This window comes from Astatotilapia calliptera, chromosome 9 (assembly GCF_900246225.1).
Source record: "Astatotilapia calliptera chromosome 9, fAstCal1.2, whole genome shotgun sequence".
NCBI lineage: Eukaryota > Metazoa > Chordata > Actinopteri > Cichliformes > Cichlidae > Astatotilapia > Astatotilapia calliptera.
This window is the reverse complement of record NC_039310.1, coordinates 18,232,286-18,259,773: the sequence shown is the minus strand read 5'-3', so window position 1 is coordinate 18,259,773 and position 27,488 is coordinate 18,232,286. Positions and strand designations below refer to the sequence as shown.

The 27,488-nt window shown below is 41.0% G+C and overlaps 4 protein-coding genes across 6 annotated transcripts in view; all 4 read right to left on the bottom strand.

The window, feature by feature from the left end:
• Positions 1 to 11,717, bottom strand: part of oxsr1b (oxidative stress responsive kinase 1b) — a 43,489-nt gene extending 31,772 nt beyond the window's left edge. Inside the window, exons 1-2 of the mRNA XM_026179642.1 lie at positions 11,339 to 11,717; positions 2,625 to 2,737 (exon numbers count right to left, since the gene is read on the bottom strand). Of these exons, the coding sequence (XP_026035427.1) occupies positions 2,625 to 2,737; positions 11,339 to 11,408 (183 nt within the window). The 5' untranslated portion in view covers positions 11,409 to 11,717. The remainder of the gene's footprint in view (positions 1 to 2,624; positions 2,738 to 11,338) is intronic.
• A 503-nt stretch (positions 11,718 to 12,220) lies between these two features.
• On the bottom strand, positions 12,221 to 15,826 carry myd88 (MYD88 innate immune signal transduction adaptor). Its single transcript, XM_026180179.1, has 5 exons — positions 15,154 to 15,826; positions 14,613 to 14,744; positions 13,708 to 13,885; positions 13,069 to 13,160; positions 12,221 to 12,960 (listed from the first exon to the last, which is right to left on the bottom strand). The coding sequence occupies exons 1-5, from the start codon at positions 15,461 to 15,463 to the stop codon at positions 12,806 to 12,808; spliced, it is 867 nt and encodes a 288-aa protein (XP_026035964.1). The 5' UTR covers positions 15,464 to 15,826; the 3' UTR covers positions 12,221 to 12,805.
• Positions 15,827 to 15,892: 66 nt separating this feature from the next.
• Positions 15,893 to 21,420, bottom strand: cry-dash (cryptochrome DASH). The gene is made up of 14 exons (XM_026180178.1): positions 21,090 to 21,420; positions 19,707 to 19,879; positions 19,244 to 19,337; positions 19,029 to 19,159; positions 18,787 to 18,935; positions 18,588 to 18,676; positions 18,410 to 18,483; positions 18,207 to 18,296; positions 18,038 to 18,117; positions 17,885 to 17,944; positions 17,624 to 17,781; positions 17,392 to 17,511; positions 17,026 to 17,202; positions 15,893 to 16,399 (listed from the first exon to the last, which is right to left on the bottom strand). The coding sequence occupies exons 1-14, from the start codon at positions 21,150 to 21,152 to the stop codon at positions 16,292 to 16,294; spliced, it is 1,566 nt and encodes a 521-aa protein (XP_026035963.1). The 5' UTR covers positions 21,153 to 21,420; the 3' UTR covers positions 15,893 to 16,291.
• Positions 21,421 to 23,108: 1,688 nt separating this feature from the next.
• Positions 23,109 to 27,488, bottom strand: part of map3k22 (mitogen-activated protein kinase kinase kinase 22) — a 42,829-nt gene continuing 38,449 nt past the window's right edge. For all 3 annotated transcript variants that reach the window (XM_026179638.1, XM_026179640.1, XM_026179639.1), the window contains exons 16-18: positions 27,338 to 27,467; positions 25,904 to 26,081; positions 23,109 to 25,276 (exon numbers count right to left, since the gene is read on the bottom strand). In XM_026179638.1, coding sequence (XP_026035423.1) covers positions 25,048 to 25,276; positions 25,904 to 26,081; positions 27,338 to 27,467 — 537 coding nt within the window. In that variant the 3' untranslated portion in view covers positions 23,109 to 25,047. The remainder of the gene's footprint in view (positions 25,277 to 25,903; positions 26,082 to 27,337; positions 27,468 to 27,488) is intronic.

Genomic DNA, 27,488 nt, shown 5'->3' with positions numbered 1-27,488 from the left:
TAAGGTTATCTTACACCCACTGGCTACTTCATTACCTCGGCCATATTGACATGATAGCATCACACTGTTGCTGTAGACTTCTTGGCTACAGAGCCATGATGTGAATCTCCTGTTCCACCACATCCCAAAGGTGCTCTGCTGCACTGAGGTCTGGTGACTGCAGAGGCCATTTGAATACAGTGAACTCACTGCCATGTTCAAGAAAACAGTTTGAGATTATTTGAGCTTATCCTGTGGCACATTAGCACACTTGATGCAGCCATCAGAAAGTGGGTACACAAAGTATACCCACAAAGGCTTGGACATAGTTAGCTATAACACTTCTATTGATCACCAGGGTGGTCTTCTCCTGCTACAGCCCATTTCCAAGGTTTGCCATGTGTTGTGTTCAGAGATGCGCTGCTGCATACCTTGGTTGTAACAAGTGGTTATTCAAGTTGCTGCCGCCTTCCTATCAGGTCAAAGCAGAGTTGCATTGCTCTGAGTGGCTGATTACATATTTGCATTAACATGCAGTTGAACAGAGATCTTTTAAAGTGGCCAGTGAGTGCAAGTCTGCGTACTTTCCTGATATTTGTTAAACAAAAATGTATTTAATTCTTAATTAAATTAAGTCCAACTTGGCTAAAACAGTTTAATTTCAATACTGGTGATTTTCCTTTGACGGAAGAATAAAACTGCTGCTCTCCTTAACTGAAATTATACTGTTTATATATAGAGCAATAATAGCAGCGGTTGCCAATTACACATCATTTTTCTAAACCACGAGTGGGTAAAATAGGGAAGCAAAGATGCTCTTTAAAATGACCTTGTGACACAAGTGATGCAACATGAAAGGAAGTGACACCGACCTCGTCTCTCCATCTTGTGATGGGTCTAAAAATTTGCAATGACGCCAGGCTGATCACCAGCTTGTGCCTTCGAAATAAGTTTACATTTTCCAGGAAACAGAGTACCACTTCACGCCACTTAGATTTTCTCTATATAAGGAATGATCTATTCAGTATCTGCAGTATCCGATGGCCTTGAAACGGAGCAAAAAATAAATGAGCTATTGTCCCCAACTGAATACAGTGGTGGCTCACAAACTGGTGCCACAGAAACACACTGATGGCAGACACACAGAGAAGCCACTATAGAAGCAATGTTTACGTCATTATCAGCGACTCTGGACCTTACACACACGCACATTCACTGTGACTCGATGTCACTACAGCGTGCACACACAACTACTGCAAATCTAAGGCAAAATATACCAAAAATCAGTCTTTGTCATCTAGTTCTCAGAAATGGTTCAATTTAGACTGCTTGTTGTCAGAAATACCAATTTTTAATTTTTGGAATTTATATTTTTTAACACCTCTAAAATATCGATCACAGGTCGTAATGAGCAAAACAGAGTTTAAACATCTTTAAAAGCTGAAAACTCATCCACGCAGCATAAAATCAGCTACTACCTCAACAGGAAGACGTTCATCTCTTTAAAAGCAGTAACAATTATAAACTTCAGGGCCTTCTACATCTAGAGTGTAAAGGAAGAATTTCAAACGCTTGTTGCATCCTAATTTAAAGCAGCTCTTTCACAGAGTAAATCCTTTAACTGGGCACCCAGCTGGATGTGGAGCTAGGGGAGAAACTGTAGGCAGGAAATCCGATCTTGCTGTATTCCATGTGACTGCCTGCTCCGAGAATCCGGGAGCAACACTCCCCTGATTCATCCTCCAGAATTTCGAGGGCTAGCAGGGGGATAGGATCCTTTTCAGGTTGTATTGCAAGTGAGCTAACAGCAATCTCTTATCGTGATCTTCTATGCACACATATAGGTTTACACAATATTCATTTCCCACAGGTTTTTTTCCCCCCACAGAGTCTTGGATGAGTAGCAGAGCAGACTTCTGGTCTATACATCAGCTCATTTATCACCTGAAAGACCTGAAATCTGGAGTGTGTGTGCACGCTCTGTAAAAACATTACTGACAGTTAATACACAGTTTGGCCTAGATTGTGTCCAAGCCAAGTAGTGTGCTATTAAAAAGCCCTGCTTTGAAATAGGAGAACTGTCAGCAAACCATCTTCCTGTTATGAAGTGGGAAACAAAGGTAAAAAGAAGACAAATACATAAGCTGCGTGAGAAACTTCTTTTCATCAACAAAGCCAGAACAGGAGCCACGAGCAAGAATCCTATTTTTTTTCCTCCCCCCTCTCTGCAGAGGAACTTCATTAATCACTCTACCTTTCCCGTTAAAATCTGAACCACAAGTCATAAAGCAAATGTTCAGAGCGGCAGCAAACGATTGTATTGAAGGCTCCAATACAGCCCTGAGGAAGATGTCCCGTGGTGGTCTAATAGTTTCCTGGCAGTATAAGTGGAGTCCTCCTTCAGAGAACAATCAGAATAGTGTTTGAAGTGACAGGGATGATTGGAGGAGGGCTCGGAGAAAACGAGTAATGAAAAGCAGAGGTGGAACTAACTCCATCCACATGTACAGATCACAGAGACAAAGCCCTAAATGAAATCTTGTGCTGTAAGGGAGTAGCTGGCCTTTGATCACACATGAAAGGTAACAAGGTCACAAAAATGTTCAGTCTGACATACATTTAATTAGCAGTGTCATGTGTCTTACCAGGAGTTCGTCCATGCTGGTCTGGCACTTCTCCAGGTTGATGCGTTTAATAGCCACCTTCTCCTTGCGTGGTATACAGTAGGCTGCTTGAACCACAGCTGTGGCCCCACTCCCTGAAACGCACAAGAAAACAAGTTATTAATACCTTGATCGGTCATTCTTTCAAAGGTGGGTCATAGTTCATCTCCCCGGCAATGTTTTTCAGCCTCTCCCGACGGATGGTGGCGTTTTCCAAAAGTTATATGTGCCCTGAAAACTTCCAACAGAAGACATCAAAGAGAAATCCTAATCACCGTTTGATACACATCAGCCATCTCCTTTTTATTTTAAGCTCCTTCCAGATGTCTGAACTCTTTACCCCGACTCTAACGGTGATTCAAGCCACTCAGTGGAGGAAACTGTCCTATAGTAACTTTTATTTGGGATTTCATTGGTTTTGTGATTGATTTGTTTTTGTTTTTCTGTTATTGCTTCCTCAATGCACTGTCATACACAGGTTTTGATGTCTTTATCTTCTGTGTTAAGCACATAGAGTTTATATGTAATGAAATAACCGATATATATATATCCATGACAGAGCCTTCACCGCCTGAGGACGAACCAAAAATGTGGCTCCATCACTCCATTAGACTCGCTGCCTCTGATTTTCAGTCCAGTTCTTATGTAATTTGGCAAACCTCAGCCTTTTCTCCATTACATTTCCTTAATAATGGCTTCTTGACTTCCACCCATCCACTGAGACCATTTCTGATGAGGCTTTTAATGCTGTTTTATGCTCGTCAAACTGTTATCTTTGGCATTTTTTCATAGATTAACTAAAGAAATAAGCCGTTTTTGTGACAGGCTGCTAGTAACAAAGCGTCTAAAGATAGTTTAAATTGGTTCTTGGTGAAGTTCTCCGTTACGTGTAAACACTGGTTAATCCTTTGAGTTAGGTGACTTTTTAATGGTTAAATTACTCACAGTAGAGTATTAATTATCTTTATCATTTATTTATTGTTTTTATATAAAGTATAAAGATATAAAGACTGGACCGAAAATGAACTACTGCTGAAGACCACTTTGAAAACTACAAGAAAATCTGGTTCCTTGGAAGCAAAATAAAAAGAAATAGAACGGTGGCTCAAGCCTTTTGCACAGCACATCCAAAATTCACGGCTACCACAGGATAATAAACATAACTTTTATCTGTTACCTCAAATTCCTTCAGAGTTCAAGAAGGTTAAACCGTGTTATACTCCGACATGTCATCCAAATTCTCTTTGGTACGGCTTAACTGTTTTTTTCATCAATTATGAATCCGCTCATGCAGATCCTCTCTCATGAAGCAGGCTTGATCGGAGCCAGTGACTGCTTGACCTTACATATCCTTAAGAGCTTCATCCCTGACAAGTCCCTTTTTTTCCTCTCCCTCTTTTTTTTTTTTAACATTGCTCTATTACTGAAGTGAAAAACCAGGGCTTACAGAGCAGAAACTCTAGCTGGCAATACACAACATTTTCAGTGTAATGCATACGTTAAACCCTTAAATCTGTTTAGCCTACTACTAATCTGATGCACAATAAAACAAAAAATGTAGATTGCAATCTGAATAAAGTTTATGGCAAATTAAACACAAGTGGGTGATCATTATCTTGAATAACATGATACTTTAGGACTAAAAGCATGTAAATGTTCCCCTGTATAGTGCGCAGTAATTTCACTGCCCCCTCACTGCTCTCATTTAGCACCAAGCACGCGCAAACAAGGTTGCTTCCACAAGATCTCTCGTGTATAAGTGACGCCTGCCAATGCAAGTAGCACATTCTCCTCTTGCAACAGGCTTTGGTAAGTGAAGGAGTTAGTGGTGAGTTGGCCCACTCCCCCAGTATGCTTTTTCTAACCTCTAGTGCCCTCATATTAAGCTATGCCCAAATATTAACAAAGTCCTCATTGTTTGGAGTTTTCATTGAGACTGTTGTTTATAGAAGTTTAAAAAGGGGGCATATTACAGGAAAAAACCCAACTCTTTTCAAATTAAAAACTAATGCTCTCCCTAATGACATGACAGACATGAAGTTAACATAATCCAGCTGTTTTTGTTCAAGATATCTGCGTATTTTCAAGCTCTGTACAGGATAAAATGGCAAAATCTGTGTATCCCAATTTATCCTGTACAAGTTTCTGTCATAATTAATGTATCTGCCTTCTTCAAACCAACAACGCAAGGTGGAGCAAAGGATGTGGTGACTGAAAAGGACAAAAGAAAAAAGCGATTCCAGCTGATGACTACTTATCAAATTATTGCAACTCCAATAAAATGTTCCCATCAAATGTTAATCTGTTACCTGCAAACATTAGAAAGTTACAATATATGTTTTCTCTGTATTTTAAACAACAGTGGCACAGAGGAAATATTGCTAACTAAAAGTGCTTGTCCTCTCCCCACCTCTTTCGCTGCCACCCCTCCATCCCTCTACAGCAGTGCTCACTGATCTTGAATACACAAAATATGAAATCCTACTTCCTACAGGGTGGGTGCGATCTATTAATTGTAACCTCTTCATAATGTGCGGTTGTCCTTGCACAACTCTGCACCGTCCAAGTAATCATGGATCACTCCACCGTTGAACGCTGTAGGGGTGGCTGAACAGTGCTGTAAATGTATCCTCCAGCCCCTCCCGACCCCTCCACTCCCTGCACCAATACCAAACAAACCTCTGGAGGCTGGCCAGTGATGGGAGTTCAGCCCCTGGCAGAACCACAGAGAGACAGTTTCCCTGTACACAGTGGAGTGTAAATTCCTCCACACAAACAAATAGTGAGTCGTCAGGGGTGGCTGGACAGGCTGGAGAGCATGTGTGTGGAGAGCATGGAAAAGGGGAAGGCTGTTGGGTAAACAGCAGGCGCGGTCAAAGGGTACCAAGAGCCACCAGGACATGTAGTCCAATTTATCAGCTGCTATTTGCAACTCCCCCACCTTAGCACAAAGTTTCACAGAGCAGGCGTGTGTCTGCTACGTGTTCATTTAAAGGATTTTTAAATACCTCATCTTTTAGTTTCTAAAAAAACCCCCCATAAATTAAGTAAATATACTATGATGCACACAGAGGGAAATGCATTAGGTAAAAGCCAGCAAGCTAATAACAATTTGAGAAGAAGTCTGACCTTATTATGACTCACTGAATACAGCCAAGTCAAAAAAAGAAAAAATCCAGATCTTACAAAATAAGCCTCAGTCACATCACCGTCATTCTTACAGACAGCACATCATCACCAACCTTTCTCCCCGAATGAGAGAGAGCACACAAAAGAGCCATACTCACAAAAGGCAAGCACTGCAGTAGTGCCAGGGCTTTGAAGCATCTAATCTACTAAGCAGTCTGGCACAGATACAAAGGCTGCAGATATAAAGCAGTAGTTTTTCTTCTTCTTCTGTCCCCCCCCCCCCCCTCTTTTTTTGTGCATTAATTAATAAATAAATGAATCAACTTTATTTACTGTCAAACCACATAAATGAAAACAAATACTTCAAAAGTTCTGGCTCAGATTTTTATTTTTTTTTTCTATTTCCAGCAGCACAACAACAACGACGACGACGACATTTTGCTTGTTCTGGAAGTTGATGGCAAAATTAAATTCATATATTAAGTTAATTCATTAGGCGAAATCAAATGAAGACGATCCAGCCGGCAGCTGAAAATGTGACATGTTGACATGGTGTTACGCTACCTTGGTTATTTCTATGCGTTTTCATACGCATATAGATTTAATAGAAATCAAGATTTTCAGGTGTTGTTTTTATCTTTTTGTCTGAACTGTAGCCAAAACATCTAAAGAAATGACTGTATGAACGCAGTTAGAGTGGGGATACTGCTTCCTGGTTTCCAGTAATTAAGATCTATAATTACCCAAGTGCTGAGTCAAGAGGAAGCATCCCTACAGATTTTGCATATACCAAAGGGTCCATTTACTGTCTGAAGCTGTCTGAGTCTTAATTACCATCAGAGGGAAGTTTAAGATCATTCATCACATTTAGTTTTAAAACACTGTATGTGCAACAACCCGCTTGCCTCCAAATAGCAAGTACAGCTGCATACAGCGTGAAAACAACTTGTGTAAGAGAAGCATCTTTGGAGAAGGAAAAAAAAGAAGAAGAAGAAAGTGTTTTCAGTAAGCATGTTTCCTCAAAACAAGTTGAGTTTGGCATGGCAGCATTATACTATAACCCTGTTATTTGTGAATGACACATCAAAGTTTATAGATTTTTTTTTTTTTGGGGCAACAGCATTTACCATTTGAGTCTAAATACTGTAATGAGGGTTTAATGAGAGCCAACATACAGATCATGGGGTCAGAATTTTTGTAGTTTTGCCACTAAACAAACAATGGCCAATTGAAAAGCAGACTTTCAGCTTTAATTCGAGGGGTTTTTACAAATGTTTTGTTTTAACTGTTTAGGAATTACACCCATTTATATATACAGTCCACCATTTTCAGAGGCACGACTAGTTTCGTGATTACCTGAGGCCCATTTCCTTAATATCTGAAGTGGATGCAAAGTGTTGAGTTTTATCTAATAGCCTTTCACTGCAATTTTAAATATGAAGCCCAAAGAGATGTCAATGTAAGTGAAGGAGGCCAGTCATTAGACTGAAAAATCATAATAAACTTATCAGACAGCAAAACCAGTGGCCAAGGCTTGAAAGAGCACAGAAGACAACTAAAGTGCATGATGACAGAATTATTTCCATGGTTAAGAAAAATAACTTCATAACGTCTAACAAAGTCAAGAACATGCTCAAGGAAGTAGGAGTAACATTGTCAAGGTCTAAATTCAAGTGATGGAATGTAAATACAGAGTGTTAAACAACAAGGTGCAAAGCACAGGTTACAGTCAAGGACAGATTAGACTTTGCCAGAAAACATCTTAAAGAGTTTGCACAGTCCTTAAAAAAGTCCAATTTAATCTTTGGACAGATGAAATGAAGGTTAACAATATAACTGGATGGGAAAAGTATCAAGAAGTAGAGAAACAGCTCACGATCTGAAGTATACCACATCATCTGTCAAACATAATGGAGGCAATGTTATGGCTCAGGCACGTATGGCTGGCAGTGGAACGGGTCGGTAGTGTTTATTGATGATGTGACTGCTCCCAGAAGCAGCAGGATGAATTGCGAAGCATACAGGGCGACATTCTCAGCTCAAATGCTGCAAAATCGATCAGAAAGCACTTCACAGTGCAAAAGCGACCCGAGAGTTTCTCAGGGTAAAGAAACGAGCACGAGCAGGTCAGTCGCCTGATTTCAACCCAACAGAGCACTCTGCTCAGTTGTTAAATATACAACTGAATGTGGAAAGACCAAAAAACAAGCAGCAACTGAGGAAACGCAGCATTGGATGCCGTCCATGGTTTTTAGCCTTTGGGCAGTGATTGACTGCAAAGGATTTTCATCCAAGTATTAAAAGCAATTTTTAAACATACAATTATGTTATTCTGTCCATGAAAGTGCAAAAAGTCAATTCAAAATGTTTTCCAGATGGATGATGTTTTTGTGGTTTCTTATTCTCACCTGTACCTATGCGTTCTCTGTATACAAGTGCAAAATAGCACTTGTATACAATACATCCTAAAACTCGATGACATACAAAATAATCCAGCTTGTATGCAAGAATACTTTATGTCACGAAATAAGGCCTGAGTCAATGTCTCCCCTTTTCAGCTGTGGCCTGCAATGTGACAGCGGCTCTCTCACCATATCTTTCCTGCTCTCACCAGGCCATTTCAGTGCCTGACGTCAGTTGTCTTTTATTACATTTCTTCTGCATACCTGGCTGACATTCCACAAGTTATTCAAAGGTACAACGAGAAATGTCACACATGACTAGAAACTGCACCGGTCCAGCACTTACAGCCTTTTAGTGCATATTCCTCTTCCATGTTCATCTTCCAGCTTGAACTACTTTAAAAACTAAATCTTAAAGCCTTAAAATGGCATTAAATTACAGATATCTTAGCCTGAGGTTGGATCCTGTTGTGGTATCTACTGAAGGTTTTTTTAAAGCCATCTAAGGGACAGAGCAAGCATTAGGGAGGAAACATGGTTGCTGGTGGATACAAACACTGGAAGCAGAAAGTTTCCAGTCTAGATTTGCCAACATGAATGATCCAAATTATGATCCAGGATCGGAGAGAGAGCTGTATTATTTTCCTATGGACCATGTCCAGTATGATCCAATCCTTAACAGAGGGAGAGAGTGGGTGTGAACCATGTAATCGCAAGTCCTCTTTCCCCAGGGAAGTTACAGAAAACAATAGCTTCGATGGGCACGCTGTGTATACAGAGCCATCCTCGACGCAGGAGCCTCTCAGCCGAGCAGAGAGCTGTGCAGCATCTCCATGAAAAGAGACCATTTATACAGTATCTATGCAACACTTTCTGCTAGGATGAGGACTAGAGGAGGGTTCAGAGGGGAGCCGGGCTTGCTCCTGCTCTTATCTGCAGTAGTAATTTAGCTCCACTAATGAATACCTGAGCGCTACAAACTAAAGAAAAGCCAAGCCAATTGGTCCGTCTATTGAAAGTCCATCAGCAGCGAAGAAGTCAGCGTCTATTTTATTAAATTAAAAAGAAAGTGAGATGAGGTTCTTAAAGAAAAAGGCCTGTGATTTTCCATTTTCAACCTTGTAATTGCAATAGCAAGTCGCTTTGGTTTTGTCTCAAAACAAACAACCTTAAGATTTAAGTTGGTGTCATGAGGATTTTTCTGTATTTCCTGCCTGACGTTTTATGAAACAAATGATAAAGAAGACACTCAGCAAGTTATTTCACAATGACATGAAAACGTATATGTAACTCCCGAGGGCAAGACTGTGTGACTTTGCTTTAATGTGATTCCCACTTGTGCTAAGAACATAAGAAGTCTTTAAGAGCGTAATCGTGGACTAAAGAAGAACATACAAGCTTTGAGAATAGAAAGGGAAATTTAGCTTTTTTAAAAGAAACCAATAGCTCTTCTCATGGTTGGTCTCAAGAGAGGAAATTGCAGCATCTTAGATCTTTCCTTCAACTTTTAAAAGAGAAAGAGAGAGAGAGGGGACTGTAATTTTGAAGCTGAGGAGGAACAGGAATATTCTTGTTTAAAGTGTGAGCCCGAGGATGCAGCCTCACACGGATGGTTATCTCCTTAAACTCGATGACATGCAAAGTAAACCAGCATGTTCAGATTTAAGGGACACAACCTGAAAATAATCTGAGGGGACAAAACTAAGGCTCACTGTACAACCGCTTTCTGAGGCCAAGTTAATAATCGGTTCAACAATGAAACAGTCTCACTAGTTTCAAACTTTTGTGAGCAATTTTGTGTTAAAAACACTTCATAGGAAAATACAGCAGAGCTGATTGCTGTACAAGAAGGGCTTTATCTTTGTGGGCATGCCAAATTTCAGGGCGTTATCTTGCGTGGTGACCCGGTACAAATTTTCCAAGAAACTGGGGAGGGCACAACTGGGTCAAAGTTAATTTCAGCTCTTTTAAAAATACAAAAAAGGGTGCTTTAGGGCTTGTAAAATTGACCCTCTGTAAACATACAGATTCCCTGTAGAGGAAGCATGCACTGCCTGGGCAAAAGTGAACCAGAGGCACAAATGAACCAGTCTGGGGGAACAATACTTTGCTTATATTCTTCACACTCTTCTCCTCACCTTCTCCCTTTGAGATTTTTTTTTTTTTTTTTTTTAAACAAAGCCAGCCCAAAGGTAGGACAGGTCATCTATTTGTGGGGCTGGACTTTTCATAACTACACAAGTGAAAGCTCCTCATTAAGTCATCCTCTTAACGCTGCAAGGAAAGGTGAAACAAGCCTCCAGGAATCTTTTTTTTTTTAAACTTTAGAATAGTATCAGAGGAACAAGAGCAAATATTAAAAGATTATTGCTTATGTTAGCCATGAGATTAGTATTGTGAAGCCCTCTAATACTGATTGGTCCTCAGTAAACGCTCTTGCAGTGAATTGACCCAACTTTGAGGACTACAGCCTGCAAATTCTGCCCTGTCATCATTATTATTATTTTATGTATTTTTTTTTATTTTTTTTTTTTGAGGAGGGGGGCTTTTAGCTCCTGTGTTTAGTGTATTACAAAATGAGATAGGAGTGAATAATAACACAGTGGGTTTAAGTTTTAGCCTAGCTACAGTATCTTTACATGGGTTACTTTTAGTTGCCCCACCCCCTCCAAAAAATAACTTTGTCACTTCTATTAAAAAAGAAATAAATAAATCGTGCAGGTTAAATGTGACACAATTAATACTATTGCTATCCACAGATACGGCGTCCTCTAGCTAAAGTCCATTTATGAAAGTATCAAGCTAGCTGTTCACATGTATGAAGAGCTGCTCAATGAAAGCAGTTATTTTCCAGAACGTAGACTATAACGTTATTAACGTTCGTTTACGACTTCGTCATAGCCCCAGCGGACGGGGTCATCGCTCTCGGGGGAGGCATTCCTCTGACTGCCCAAGTCACAACACCGCCCGGCTAGAATTGGCCAATTTACCAAAGGCGAAGAACTCAACGCAGCTCAGGAGAAGGAGGATGCCTTCTTTCTGTTCGGTTAACATCTGAATGGTACGAGCTTGTGTTCATCGTCCTAACCCCTGCGTTCAGAGAGAGCTCACGGGGAAATTCAAACTGACGGTTTACACGTAGCTAACAAGCTAAGGATCACATACCAATCACCTCGTGTAGCTCGTAATCATCTTTGTTGATGGACCAGGGTTGGGAGCTCAGGTCCTCCGACATGGCTGAGGGATCCGCTGGGGCAGGACTCTCTGTGTGTAGAAAGGTGGTGAATCCAAAAAGCGGGCGTAAAAATTAGTCAAAGTAATCCAAACAGGACTAACAAGAGCGACACTTCCCCTTCTTTGCGAATCCTGCAGCACTCCTGTCATTCCCAAAGTTTGACACTAGCCTAGCAGCCCCGCCTACCGCATTCCTACTGAGAAAATGTGACCCTTCCTGGCGGACATATTGAGTGTGGCACACTATCGACGCTGAGTGCTGCGGTTCGGAAAACTGCCGAAACAAGCCGAGTGCTTCCGCCACACTTTTAATGGCGGATCCCACGCGACATCGCCCCAGAGTGTGCCCTTACAGGTTTAGGTTCAACTTATTACCTCAATATAAACCACTTCTTTTCCACTAAAATTAGCACATTATGCTTCTACTGATTCATCATATAATATAGTTTGAATGGCGTACAATGTGAAAACATCAAACCACCAAGCTAGGCAACTGAAACACCTGACAGGGAAAAGTCAGGGATTAACATTCTCAAAGAGCAGTCTGTGAGAGGAGGCATGTTTCTCCAGCAAGAGCCTGCCTCTGATTGGACAGAACCACGTATACTGCTTTCTGATTGGGTGTTCGTGCGTTTACTGTAAAGCGTAGACCACAGTTTTCCTTACCGCATTAAATTAGAGACCTCTGGTGGTTTATTTTATACCATACAGGATTTGCACAGTCGCAACAAATGCAGGGAAACTAAAGGTATATTTAATTTTATAGTTCCATATTATTAATTTTTTATTAAAAAAAAACAAACAAACAAAGACTTTGAATAATACACCACGTTAACTTTATTCGTTTATTTAAAAAAACAACATTATTTTAATTGGTCTAAAAAGAGCATTTTAAAAACACAAACTCAAAAGAAGATATCCCACAGTAACAGAATTGCTGCACAAAAAGGCAGGTGTCAGCTGTCAGTAGAACTGAACTTGTGAAAGTATCAGAGCCAAAACAGTTCTTCCTCTTTAAGCTTCAATTTCATGAACAAGTTTGCTCAAAAGAGGAAGTGGCAAAAGAATGTACCCTTCTTTTCAATGCAACACACATAAAACACAAAATAGGGCCACACAAAACCCCTGTTAGAAGAGGAAATCTCATAATATGATAATGACTCTGTGCACTGAGAACTTTGCTGGCGTTGGATACTACTGTCCAGTCTCACTTTCATAATGACAGTGTGCAGGAATCTGTATCGTCTCCAAAGGAAGTGCAATTTGAAGCAGTAAAATATATACATACAGTGTAATCATGAGATTCCTCCAATGTTGCATTTGGCCACTGTCCAACATAATCTTTTAATGGAATAACAAAAAGGCACTTTGAAATATGATTAACCACCTGCTCCACAGTTATGGCAGCGACAGAGCTTTGGCAAGCCGAGTCCAGAACCAGGCCTGCGTGCAAGGCCGGGTGTAGTCACAAATGGTGAGGAAGCGTAAAATGCTGGGGAAGGGCTTTGTCATCGGCTTGTAGATCACTGGAATGAGGCGTTTACTTCGAGCTCCTGAAATAGAAAAAAAAGAATATAAATGATTAAGCTGCACGCATAAGCCAGAAAAATTAAACCAGGGTTGTTTAATATAAAATATTTATATATGTGTGTGTGCATTACCAGGACAAAGGCTGAGAGCAAACTTGGTCTGAAAGTCACAGGCATCGCTGTCGAGATATTCATCAGAAATCACCACCACCATCCGTTTACACCTGCGTGCAAGGTCACATGTTATAGTCAGTTGCAAAAACTGTGAGAGCAAGAAAACAGAGATTTCAGGAAACATGACTGGCTGAGAATTGGATTTCTTCTGTCAGGTGACTTTCAATATCTGAATTTCAGATGAAACTGACGTTAGTTATGTCTGGCTTTCTAAACCATCTCTGAACTTTCCATTTCTACATTTTATCGACACACACAGGCACGAATACACAGATTATTAACCAAACGGCAAACAAGTCTGAACCACATCCTGCGCTAGTGCATGCTTGATGGCTGCGCCTGTTGGAATTCGTGTTGCATCTGACTAACAAATGCAAAATTGAATTGCAAAAAAAACAAAAAAAAACAAACAAACTGTAAATCAGTATCATGTAAACTGCTTTTTTTGGACCATAATGACCTACTTGGAGTTTCAGACTCACACCTGGCCCCATAACGTTATTCGCTTAATCACTTTTTCAAGTTAAAATTAGAACAAAACAAAAAAACTGAAAAGACCAAACAAAAACCAGGTTAGTAAATGTGTCAGTGTCCCACCTCTTCTCGATGAGTTCACTAGTGATGGTCCACACGCAGGAGCCCGGGAGGACGTCTCTGTCGAACACACACAGTTTCAGCTTGTAGTCCGTCTGCTCCAGCTCACGGATCATTTCGTGGACGAACGCAAAGTCGCTCTGGCAGTAGCAGATGAAGGCATCAAACATCTCGGGAACCCCTGGATTCAAAACATCTCGATTCAACTCAATGGTTAAAGTTTCACACAAACACACACACAGAGGGCCATTAATCAGAAACTGACATCACTGACACAACATAAAACTCCTAGAGCGAAGTACATAAGAATAATAAGAAAACCACAAGGCTGCGGAGGAAACAGGAGCAGCGAGGCCGTGTAGCAGTGCACGATTAGTGCTTCAGATAAATGGTCAGATGAAGAGACAAGTGACAAGTAGGAGTGTTTTTTCCCCTGTGATAGTTTACCACAGAAAACACCCAAAAAAACAAACAGCTACAAAGTCTCGAAGTTTCGAATATATAACAGATGAGTCTGTGCTGTTTATTAAGGAAAAAAACTATAATAAGTTGATATTAATAAGTATTGTGAATTTCGAAGGAAGCCTACATTTACAAAGTGAAGGAAATCATTATGCAAACACAGTTATGTAGCTGGTTAAGCTGCAATCAGTTAAAACTAATGCATATAGGGCTGCAGAACTTAACCATATCAGCCAAATGTAGCAAAGAGAGCTTTTCAGTGACAGTGGCAGTAATACTGCACCGATGCTGAAGATGAGCAGATTAGAGGACATGTGCTGAGTCATTTACGCTGTCTTTGAAGCGCTATTGTTAATGCTAATGGGAGGTACTTTATAAAATATTTCGACATAATGTGAGCATATGTGTATGCATATATATTATTGTAAGTTCATACAAATGCTCACCTTCAGGGTCATCATCCACAGTGATCCCAGACCTCTCAGGGGTGCGAGGGACACAGCTGTCGACCTCAGGAACCTGGAGCGGGGGTTCAGCTTTCTTTTTAAGATTCTCACAGTACTTCCGGACATCCTCATCTGGGAACAAAACGGCGCAAAACGGCACACATGAGCGCAAACATGCAGTCAGTTCAGGGAGATGCCTTGGGAATGTAGGTACAAACGCAGCAGACTCCATGTGATGGACATATAGCTGTGTTTAAACTCGGTTATTACACTAACGCTTACGCATTTGGGCAAATATTGCGAAAGACACTCTCTTAGTCAAGAGTGTAAGATCTATTTAAGCAACATTGGAATTCATTGTTAATAATTTCCTGAACCAGGCGACAGGGGCAAGGTGGGGTACAAAAGCAAGCATGCATTAAGAATAAGCAGAAGTTATGACCGGTCCTAATCAATGCAAAAAAAAAAAATCAATCCTAATCGACGACAGGCATTTATTTATTAAAGACAAGTGGATCTAAGTGGAATGGCAGTAACGCACTTATCAGTGGTCGCAGATCCTCCACGATGTCTTCTCTGTCCAGCTCCGAGAGCATTGACAACAACTTCCCCACTGACGTGTCTGTGCTCCGGGCCTGCCAGTTCTCCAGAACCGTACAGGTTGGGTTTTTGGACACTTCGTAGTTCTTTATTTCCAGGTAGTTGAAGCCCATGGCCTCTGCGAGCGCCATCCAGTCCGCTGCTACCGTGTGCTTGGGGTTCAGATAAAGTCCCAGCTTTTTCCTCACGCTCATGTTTAGCGCAACGAGAGGAATCTTCTCCAAGTCAACTTTCGAGTCGGCGCAAGCCATGTTCCAAAAGTTTCCGGTTAAGTTAACGGAGTTTTTTGTATAAGTAAGAAAGACTAAACATTATAAAGATAGACGTGATTGAAATGCTGTGTTGTGTCGGAAGTCTACAACACAACCTACCTGACTGAGGAAGTGAAGTCTTTGCGCCGGAGTGCGTCACAGACGGGGGGAGGAGATGTGTTATGTACCAAGTGGAGCTAACAACCCAAAGTGCGATTCTTTTTTTATTTTTAAAACACCGACATTATTGTTATTACTATTACTCCACAAGAGAAGAGAGCTTGTCAAGGATAAATGAAAGTTCTCACAGGAGCGAGCTCCACTGAAAATAAATAGACACGCACGTTTTCTGTTCCCGTTTACTCTCATCTGTATAGCTGCTCAGAAAGAGCGGACTGACTTCCTTGCTCTGATAAATGGAGGTCAAGATTTAGTGCATCAGATAGCAACTTTAATATAGCCGTTTTGTAACCATCACACATAAAGCAAAAACAAAGTATAAATGCACAGAAAACCTGCAAGAACAAAGTAACAGTAATCTGTTCAAAACATCATATGAGGTCATTACAGGTGATTCTGAATCATAAAAAAACCACATTGTGGTTTTTCACAGTCGCTGCATAGCCGGAAACACAGCGAAGGATCCATAGAAGGCCCTTGATGTGGCAATTTTCTACAGAACTGATGGCCTGATCAGTGAAGTTAAAGCACCGTAACATGTGCTTCCTCAAATCCTCATTCTTCAGCTTCCCTGAATCAATACATCAACGTGCCAGACAGATTTTCATGGAAACAGTTCAAGATTAAATCAGTGGAGCGTCCACGTGTTCACAGGTTCTTGCTTCTGGAGAAGTAGAAGTCGATGCCTCTGTCCCGATGCTGTTTGGGGGTGTGAGACGGGCCTTTCTTTCCTCTTGGTGAAGGTCCTGTGCCACCCTGAAGAAAAGAAAGAAAGAAAAAAACTTTTTTAAAACTGCATAAAAGAAAATACACACAATTAAAAATAAAATAAGGAAAGAAATGTAGAATTTGTTTTCAAATACATCTGAGGGATGGCAAGATATTTCACTGGGTAGAAAAGACACAAAAACAATGTTATGTCACAAATTATATTAACATTTTTTTATTTTCTAAAACAACACAATGAAAGTGTCGACCTCTTCTGATTTTAATAAATGAAACACTTTAAGGGGAAGTGTTTCTCTTGTTGTGGAACTGGTGACAACGTGACAAGGGGCCCCAAAATAGACTGGAGCAGCAGACGCTTTTCTATTTACTGAGATATAAGTGTATATTATTATTTATGGAAAGTTTAGTTTAAGTTTAGATAAAGCTGAAGAGTAACATGTAGTAATATCTGCCAGATACATGTAGTGGGTTAAAAGTGCAATTAGGCCTTAGAGCTGTAGTAGATAAGAAGTACAAGAACTAGAACGTACAAACAATAGTGGAGTAAGTCTATTTATATCTAAGCGCTTTTATTTGCAGCAGTTATGGATTAAACACTAATATAGCAGCACTACACAATCACACTAACTACTTCCCTTCCCCCAGACACCCACCGCTTTCTTGTTAATGTGTCTGCTCCATTCAGGTGCCGTAACAATGGGAGCGGGATAGGTGTCGCCGAGGGTCACATGAGCGTGGGCCAGCGCAGCGTTGCTGAGTGACCATGGTGTGTGCACATCACCTCCTCTGATATTCTGCAACTCTGGAACCCACTGTCGGACGTAATCTCCCTGAAAGACAAACGCAAACCGATGAGTCAAAACTGATTTCCTCACATTTTGCCCTATTTTTAATCTCAATAATAAAACAGCAAAGCCTGCACAACAGGTGACTCAGCAGTTTTGTCTTGAAGCGCAAAAGGTAAAGTTTTAGACAAATGTCAAAAGGAAATGAAACGGTGTTTACTTTGTCAAACGTACATTATTGTCATAGTCGAGGCCTTGTTTGATCATGTTGAACTTCCTGTTCTCTCTGGGGTCATTTCCAATCCCAGCGCTGTACAGCCAGTTACCATAATTGCTGCAGACATCGTGGTCGATCTTTGTAAGGAACATTTAAAAAGATGAGTTTTGTATTAATATCTGAATATTATATTCTTAAACAACTAAGCTTTGAAATAATTTATAAAGATAATAAACAACTACTGCTTACCAGAAGGGACTCAAACCACTCAGCTCCCATCCTCCAGTCAAGGCCCAGATCCTTTGTGAGGAAGCTAGCGACATTTTGACGCCCCCTGTTGGACATAAAGCCGGTCGCTGCCAACTCCCTCATGTTGGCGTCAACAAAAGGCACTCCGGTGCGTCCCTCTGTACGTTCCAGTTGCACATAAATTCACCTTTATATTCATATACTATACGTACTGTTTCAGTTCAAAGAATAATTCATGCAGGATGAGTGAAGAGCACAAACCTTTCCATGCATCAAATAGCTTCATGTCCTTTTTCCATGGCACAGATTTGTCTTGAAGTCCTGAGTTGAAGTCACAGTGACATGAAATATACCTTTTCATGCAGACAACAACAATAATAATAAAAGTAACATAAAAACATCAACTTACTGTACCTTTGACCTGAAAAATCCTATTTCCGTACTTCACACTCACAAACCTGAAGTAGTCCCTCCACAAAAGCTCAAAAATTACCCTGTAGGACAGCAGGGAAGCTCATCAGATAGGGAAAAAATAAAATATGACAAATATAGATTTTCACATATCACCAGCCTGTGTGCTCACCAATATGTGCTCTGATTAGCTGTCCGCTCCTTCTCGTACTGCTTGATCTGATGATAAATATATCTGGGTGAAATGCAACCCATTGCCAGCCTGCAGGATACCAAAGCCGCACCATTAGACAGAATCACGGGAATTACCTCAATGAAACATTAAACTCCATGTAGCAAAGTGGAGCAGAGAGGCAGTGATACATTTGTACTCACCAAGGTGAAAACTTGGTGGAATAATCCACACCGATTAAACCGTTACGAGTCTCTTTGTACGTTGCAACTGCATCCTTTAAAACAGACATCATGGAGGATCTTTAATAGATCATCTGGGATTTTTTTTTCTCCATAGTTCTCTAAACAGCAGCTAATGTAAAACACATTTTGCACTCACAGTGTCCCAGAAATAGTGTTTAAGTCTGGCCAGGGCGTGACTCTCCCCACCACTGCAGGGGAAGGCTGAGCGAGGATCAATCACAGGCTCTGGAAGGGGAAAAGTGTTTCATGATTAGGCTTCTTTAGACATAATAAACATCCTGAATCATAAACACATAGAATAAATGCGCGGACATGTGTCTTGGTGGATTGTTCACCTGTCTGTTGCAGGTCCTCTGCTGTAGGAATGGCTCCTTCCTCGAGGCCTGGAGGAAGGGGATTTAGCTTCTCTGGGGTTGAGAAGACCGGCCTCACCCTGCCCTCGCTCTCCACTGCCTTTCTGAACTGAGTGTACACATCAGGAAGCCTAAAAACAGAGGGAAATATTACAAGGCACTTCTTAACCTGCAGTGTATCTTTTACAAAAAGGGTAGCTTCCTCTCTGTATCTGCTTTCACACCTGGACATGTGGGGGAATGGAAGATCATCTCTGTGGTACAATGTAGAGCCCCAGCAGGTATGAACTTTGACCTTCATCTGTGCACACACATCTTTTACCCTTTTCTCCACATTCAGCTCTTCTGAGGTAACCTGTAGAAAAAGCACATGATGGTGAAAACCACGCTCCAATGGCCAGACAGCACTTTTGCTGTTATCTGTAATATGAGAGAGCACCTCTTCATGGAAAGCCACACTACTGACAGAGCCCAGTTGCCTGACGAGGTCTGCAACTACTTCCTCTGGCTTACCCCGTCTCACCACGAGATTGCTGTCAAACACACACACAAAATAAACACAGAGACACATATATAAGCCTCATTCCATGCCAGGCAAGCTGCATCCTGGGTAGAGTGCTAGTTGACAGGAAAAAGTGATGGGAACAGTGTGTGCAGAAGCAATGCTAATATAAACATAACCGCTGTAAGTCCAGGTGCGTCCTGATCCTGTTACACGTATCAATTCAATCCTAGAAAGCCAAGGCCAGTGTCTTCACTGAGTTAACAATAACATGATAGAAAAGTAAACTGATCTCTTATAAACCTTTCATAGAGACTGTGAGTTAGCGACAGTGTAGCAAAGGCGAAACTTGACAGTGGGGTTAGGTAAAGAAAAATCTTGTGAGTGATAGTTTTATTACCTGCCTTTGCTGATCAGTGTGTTTCTGAGGTCTCTGATACTCTCCAGTAAGAAGCGCAGACGGAAAGGCCCAGTCTTTGGTAAGCTGTAGTTGTAAGTGCCCACATAGTGTCTGGGGTCGAAGCAGTACAGCGGGACTATGTGTTCAGCGTTTCTTTGGGCCCAGTGGAAAAGCTGCATATCGAGCATACAATAAACATACTGCAGCAATTATGTGAAACAGCACATTTGATTTTATGATAGAAACACCTTTGACTATTGATATGGATGGTAGAGGTGGGCTTGTTTCTGTCCTCCAAGTAGAGTATGTGACTCACTGAATTGTGTTAAATAAATACATTTTGTGTGCTTTTGCATTTTTTTTCTATTTGCTGTTGCTTTCTTAAGTTGCTGTACATTTAACCACTCAGTACCACCCTAGATATGGTTTACTTTATAAAAAAAAAAGAAAAGAAAAGAAAAGAAAACCTAATAAACGAAAATTGAATTTAATATTTAAAATTCCCTGAAAGTTAGCAAGCATGCTCAATGCTTTTGTTTTGGGGGGTTTTTGGCTCAGTTTTATATATATTTCTTTTTTTCTTTTTTTTTTAAATTGTAACTAGATGTCACAAGTTTGTGGAAGCTTGTTTCCACCACCCGGGGGGAAATGCCAGGCAGAACCAATGTTTTCTACAGTCATTGGGCAGAGTCAAAATTTGGAATTTATTTTCGAGTAAGTCGAAGTTTCGAGATACGTAACTCGAAATTTTAGGCTATTAAGTCAAGATACTAACTCGAAATTTTGATTTATTTATGCAATTTTTGCAGCTACGAAAATAACCTTCGATAGTGTTAGATCAGTGGTTCTTAACCTGGGTTCGATCGAACTCTAGCGGTTCGGTGAGTCGGTCTCAGGGGTTCGGCAGAGCCTCCGCCGTGACATGCACGGCTCATTTTGTGCACCAGTAAAAAACATATGTATGTCTTGAATTTGAAAAAAATCTTATTTTATTTTCACTAAAGAGGGGTTCAGTGAATGCGCATATGAAACTGGTGGGGTTCGGTACCTCCAAAAAGGTTATGAACCACTGTGTTAGATACTTAAAACAGGATAGGGGTTAAAAAGCAGTCCAGTTTAAAAATTAAAAGTGTGTAATCATTAGCTTTGGGGAACATGCTTTTATTCTGGAGGTCTTGTACCGGTAGTAATACCGCTGTAACGTGGCTGCAGGCTATATTGGAGTTATTGTAATTTTAATGTCGACGTTAACATGTTTAAACAATTTCTTTAATGTCGTCAACAAATCAAATAATTAACATGCGAAGTAATCGTGTTTTTTTTAAAAACAAAACATTTAAGTTTAACAACGTCGCACTTTTTTCTACAAACTCATGTTCTTACCTCGTTGTCGTGGAGACGCAAGTCGTTTCTTAGCAAACATATTACTGTACGGGAGGAAGACATGTTTGCTTTGTTTCCACCACAGCAGCAATAGTCTTGTTTTAAGCACTGAGGAAGAGAGACCTCGGTGTCAGAGAGTTGTACCTCCCGGGTTAGCGTCAGTTGTCTCTTCGGCGGCTCCTCTCTGGCAGTCACGTTTTCAGACACGACGTTACAAAACGGCAGGTTTTGTAAGGTGGTTTTCTAACAGCTGCTCCGACAGTGTTGGTGTTAATCGTTTTTAGTCAAAATTATCTAACTATTTATATTGTGTTATTTTCAAATTAGGCTTTATACTGGCATTTAAAAAAATAAATCATATTTCGTATTGTCTTTGGATAACTAAGTAGTGTGTTTGTGTGTTGCCTTTTCTTATACCGTCTTATGAAAATATGGTCCTAACCATGAGTTTGCAGAGTTGAAGAAAAGCTATTTTATTGAGTCTTAATTGAATTGAATATACATACACAATTTTAAATTACATCCCATTTTTTCTTTAAAACAGAGTTACCATGTAATAGGGATGTGTCTGTTATAACTATTAACTATTATTCAGTTAGACTGACATATAAAAACAACAAAGTAATAAAAACGTAAGGCACAATTACAAAAGGTTCAGTCATTTAACCGAGCCTCTTACAAATGACGTCACAAAACCCCCATGTGTCTACACCCATAGCCATTAGGTCCACAAAATAATTTATAAAGCTGTTCTGTAATATATAAAAGTACATATCAACAGCTGGAGATCATCTATGACAAAAACAATCATGCTGTGTCCTTTACTCCCATCCACTTTATCTTGGTGCCAAAAGAAACTTTTGATTTTGATAGGTCACATCACATGTGCCCAGTAAGAATACATATGTAAACAGCACAAATAGTAATAAGCGTAATACCCTTAACGTTACGATTATGAAGGGATCCATGGAGAATTTTCTTCTCTGTAAGAGATTCAGAAAAATTTGAGAACCTGTGATCTAAATAGAAAAGAATTAAGCAAGTGGGTGAAATAAAATGCACACTCATGGCCACTTTATTCCTGTCCAGCTGCTTGGAATGGAAACATATAATCAGCTATGTGGCTGTTATTCATTTAAGGATGGTCAAGAATACCTGCAGGAGTTCAAACTGAGCATCAGAATGGGGAAGAAAGGCTGTTTAAATTATTTGAACGTGGCATGGTTGTTGGTGCCCGACAAGCTGGTCTGAGTATTTCAGAAACTGCTAATCTACTGGGATTTTTCCACACAACCATCCCTACTGTTTACAGTTATGGAAGACCATGCTGAGTGCTACTCTTGTCGAAAAAGAACAGCAAATTGAACCTGCAGTTCACACAGGCACACTGAAACAGAACAGATTAGAAAAATATTTCTTGGTCTTATGTGCCTCAATTTCTGTTGATATTTTGATGACAGGGTCACAATTTGGTGTAAACAGCATGAAAACATGGATCGAACCTGCCCAGCAGTTAAGCGCAGTCGTGGTGTAATGGTGTGGGGGATTTTTTTTGATACACTTTTGGCCTTTTTAAGAATTGTTTAGATACCAGAGTATTACTGCTGACCATGTCCATGCCTTTATGACCACAGTGTACTCATCTTCTGATGGCTACTTCCAACAGGATAACACAGCATGTCACAAACCTCAGATCATCTCAGCCTGGTTTCTCTAACATGACAATGAGTTCACTGTACCCAAATGGCCTCCACAATCATCATATCACAATCCAATAGAGCACCTTTGGGATGTGGTGAAACAGGAGATTCCCACCATGGAGGTACAGCTGCCAAATCATAAGCCCAATAAGAAAGTTGTTGGTAGAGTCCAAAAGAAAATATCAATTTCAGCATTCAACCATCCATCTATCAATCATGAGATCACAACTATAAATACATACATTAATGGGGGAAAAAAGTGTCATAAAAGTCAACTTTTAATTCAATTTGCAAATTATAAAAAAATCATTGTGAAACATAGTCTTAAGACCTTCAATTTATTAAGTTAAATGTACAAAAGTTCAATGACTTGATACATTTCATGTTTCAAGGCTTTGTCATTCAGACCAAACAAACTCCGTCCCATTCGAAAGCCTCCCAGTCTGTTCATCCTGCCTACCTTCTCTTAAAAGAGGCAACCATTCATTCTCCTGTCTAAATCACAGTACAATCTACTGTATAACGTAGCTATTTCAAATAGATTTTGTTTATAATGTAAAAAGAAATTTCATACAAAAGTGCAGAACAATATGTATGTACAGTATAATCTTTTGTTGGTTTTTCCATATAAAAGATTTTCAGCTAATCCTGCGTGTGCTTTCTACTAAACAGCCGCTCGCCTTACAAGGAAGCTCTCTGCTTTGGCAGTGAACGTTTGTGTTTGCAAGCACACTCAGGTAAGGCACTAAGGGTTGAAAAGATTGGATCGTCATTCTTTTAAGTGCCTGTGTGTTACAGCAAGTCACGACACCTCCGACATCGACCCCCCCACCCCACAGTTAAACTTTCATTTCATCTCCACTTTAAAGAACACATCATTCCACTCCATCCTTTCAACTCAATGTTTTGTTTTTTTTGGCAACTTGTAATAATAAGCTCCGCCTCACATGACGTCACAGAGACCACGGTGTGCCGTCAAAGTCATTAAGAGACCCATTCGAGATGGCGTGGAAAGCTAAATAAAGGCGTGGGGTGAAGTTACAGCAAAAATATAAACAAGACGCTTCCTTCGGTCTAATTTCACAATCTTTAAAAAAAATTATAAAAAAAAAAAGTGACGTTAATGCGTCCGATTTGGTCTGTGCACAAAGCTGCCATAACACAGGAAAGGCTATATGGGGCTCTGAGGTGGCAAAAAAAGTCAGACATGACTAATACTGCACGTTTTCTAAAAGTTATCGAAAGGTTTCAGTCTCTGCAACGTTTCTTTGGCCACTTCTGAATGGAACAAGGCTCGCTGCATGGGAGGATGGAATGACAACAGTAGTGTTGGTATTGCTTAAGAGACATTGCACACGAATGCGCAAAAACAGTTCGCTTTTTCTTTTTCTTCTTTTACACTGAAACACAATTCTCAATAATATATAAAAAAAAAATGCATCAAATAGAAAAATATCTCCTCGGCTGATTATCCTGCACGTCGGAAATGTTTCAATGCATGATATCAAAAAGTGCAACATTGACAATCCTTCCTAAAATGGGCTTGTTTTTGTGAGTGCTTATGAAAGCAGGGTACTGCTGACCCTCGCAGACGTTATAAAAGACATTCTTACTTACAAATTCTTATTGTAAGGCGTTGGCAAAAAATACATTTACATTTTGTTTTTCTAGAATGACAATAGACATCTCATCTGCTAGGATGACTTTATATGCATCATAGAAAAATATTTTACCATCTTAAATTCTGCCCACAGCTTTCTTTAGGCTGATAAGAAACTTACAGTACGGTCACGTGTGATCAATGTAATCACAATTACGTCTCCTCGATCCCGAGACGCTGTTCTGCAGCAGTAAGTGGGTGTAAAGTGATACCTAAAGGTTGAGACGCGACACTTTGCTCTAACCTTGGTCACTTTTCCTGCGCTTGTTAAAAGGACAGCAGTCTGGAGCTTGTGAGACTGCCTTCTTGTTAGTGCCCTCCTGAGGGAACACCATGCAAAACCTCAGAGGACTCTGGAGGTCTTAACAGCAGTCACCCTTCCCTCTCAGGGAATAGTCCAGGTGGAGCTAGTAGGATGCAGGAGTCTCGACAAGGCAGACACTAGTGGTGGATAACAGGAAGTTGGGAGTGGTACTGAGCCCTGGAGCTTGGTGACGAGGGGAGGGGGCCCTGGGGATGGGACGGGCCGGAGAGGAGGGGATGCACCGGGGCCACGGAGGCCTCACAGGCAGGGAAGGGGAAGGGGATCCACAGGAGCTCAGAAGCTGCCCTGAACGAATGGGTGGCTGAGCAGAAAGTCTGCAGTGGGCCTCCACTTCTCCTCCACAAACACCTGCCGCAGGAAGTCCCTGCAAGCGTCGGACACACCCTCGGGAAGCGTGGGCTTTGTAGGCTGGGTGGCGATCTTAAAAATGGCTGCCATGGCTTCGTACTCGGCCCACGGGGGTTTCTGGGTCAACATCTCAACAACGGTGCAGGCGACACTCCTGAAGGAAAACAGCACAACAGGAAAAATGATTTGAATGGAGCTCGGCTTGTGTCTATTGTCTACCTTGCACCTCCAACTGTTGTGTCAAATACCAGAGTTAACCCTATGACACGAGCGCAAATCCAAACAAACTTATTCCAGTATTGTACTCTTTCTCTAAAGCTTGGAGCAACCAATTACACCCTAGAACAATGGGCCCAAAAACTGCTGAATCTCACAAAAATCTACAGTTAACACTGTTTGGCAATGCAATGATACGTTAGTATATCTGGCTTCTTATCAAGTCTTTAAGTAAGCGCGCTCTCTTAGAAAACTGTATAAAGTGCTCTAATCTATCGGCACATACAGCCCTTATTTAAAGTTCATATTTATGTGAGTTTCTGAAGTAGCGTGTAACTAAAAAAGTTCATTTATTCCATTTATTACTCGACTGCATTTCTAATTTCAACGCCTCAGTGTGTTAAATATCAACAGTATTAGTAAACAGAGTGCATATCGCAGCAACTGATAACAATATCATTTATTGCTCAAGGTCATTTTATTGCTTTTGCTTTTACAGCGACGGCAGCAATCTGATATTGTTCGCCCCTTCAATCAATACAGTTCTATCTAATAATTTCCTTACCACACATCAGCTTTCCTCCCATATCCCTCCCCGTTGATGACTTCAGGGCTCATCCAGTAGGGGGTGCCAGTGACAGACTTGATGCCTGTACCAGACATGCAGATGGTCTGGATACGTTTGCTGGCTCCAAAGTCTCCCAGCTTCACGTTTCCCGAGGAGTCTCTCAGGATGTTAGCACCTGGTGGATCGAAACAAAACGAGCTTGAAAGTATTCAGGACTCTCCCGAGAGCTGTCAGACGCAAAGGGACGCTGACAATTTGGAGTTGCAATTATTGTTATGGGCAAAAAGTGATTGGTGCCAGCAATTCAAGCTGACGGAAGAAGGCAAAAGGTCTTGACTGTTTGGGTAACTGAATACTGGCAGACTTATTTTTAAAAAGCATATCTTTCAGCAGTCTTTATACAAATCCTGCGTTTAGTCAGCTACGCCAAACAGGGAAGTTTATCTTTCTTTCACTTTTCTCACACTGAGGAAAAAGCCTCGTTGGGTTCAGAAAATGAAATACTAAATAAACTGTCTGCTCCACAAGAGACACGTCGAACCTCAACACCCTTTCTCCTCCTATCTTAGTAATTTTCCGAATGTAGCTCTGTCTATCCCATTTCCTTCAGCCACGCCGCTTGTTTGATCAGTGACTAATGTGCACCACTTGCCACTCACCCTCCACCCCCACCAAAGAACTGGCAGGCTGCAAAAGAAGAAACTTGGAGGCTCAAACTATAACCTTTACTTTTTACAGCCCCGAGCTGCTTCTTCCACTGCCTGCACGTTTCCTGTACGTAGGACAACAGGTTCTCTGATAATTCCAGCCTTTGCAAATAAATTCAGAGAAACTTCCAGCTGGTCCGGAGTGAATGTGGACGTGCGTGTGGTGCCAAGCTTAAGTCCCTTTTTTTTTTTACTGCAAAAACAGAAATGTTCTGTGGTGAGATGAACACACCGTATATTACACGTGCAGAGCCTTTTTGAGTGGAAAGATCACACCCACATGTGCTCTTCATAGAGCCCTGCCTGGTCCTGTGAGACCGACTATCTTTTTCCCCCACCAGACAGTATATTCCCCTCTTTCTTGGCCGCCGCTTAACGACCCAGTAACTCCCAAAGCTGTGGGCAGCCAAACCAAAACCTTTCCGTCCGGTGCTGAGCATTTTTAGAACAGCCAGTTTCACCAGCACGAAGCCTAATATATCTCAAAGGGGAGTTGAAAATAGCACATTTTTCCAGGCACGTTCTGCAGACGACGAATGACCAAATGAGGAAATGTCAACCCGAATGAAAATGAATGAATCTGTAGTTTTGACCCCCCGCCTATTGCAGCAGCTACTGCTATAGGACCCCATTGAAAAAAGCATTTCCAAGTGTGAGTGTTTGCCGGTTACAAATCCAATTAAAATCCAACCTTGGCCTTTTTCGAGCTTGCGGCTTCATTTACCTTTGATGTCCCGGTGTACAATCATGTTGCTGTGCAGGTAGGAGACTCCTTGGAGGATCTGCCTGGTGTATCTCTTCGTCACCTTCTCCGTCAGGGCTCCGTAGGCTTTTAGCTGGTCTTTTATCGAGCCCTACAGAGACAAACAGAAAGC

Coding starts and splice junctions, on each gene's coding strand:
- cry-dash (XM_026180178.1), bottom strand. CDS start 21,152: ATGTCTTCCTCCCGTACAGTAATATGTTTGCTAAGAAACGACTTGCGT. Junction 18,677..18,786: donor AGAGGACCTGCAACAGACAG/GTGAACAATCCA, acceptor TTCCCCTTCCAG/AGCCTGTGATTGATCCTCGC. Junction 17,512..17,623: donor AGTGGTTTGAGTCCCTTCTG/GTAAGCAGTAGT, acceptor TTCCTTACAAAG/ATCGACCACGATGTCTGCAG.
- myd88 (XM_026180179.1), bottom strand. CDS start 15,463: ATGGCTTGCGCCGACTCGAAAGTTGACTTGGAGAAGATTCCTCTCGTT. Junction 14,745..15,153: donor GGATCTGCGACCACTGATAA/GTGCGTTACTGC, acceptor TTTTGTTCCCAG/ATGAGGATGTCCGGAAGTAC. Junction 13,161..13,707: donor AGTGAACTCATCGAGAAGAG/GTGGGACACTGA, acceptor CCTTGCACGCAG/GTGTAAACGGATGGTGGTGG.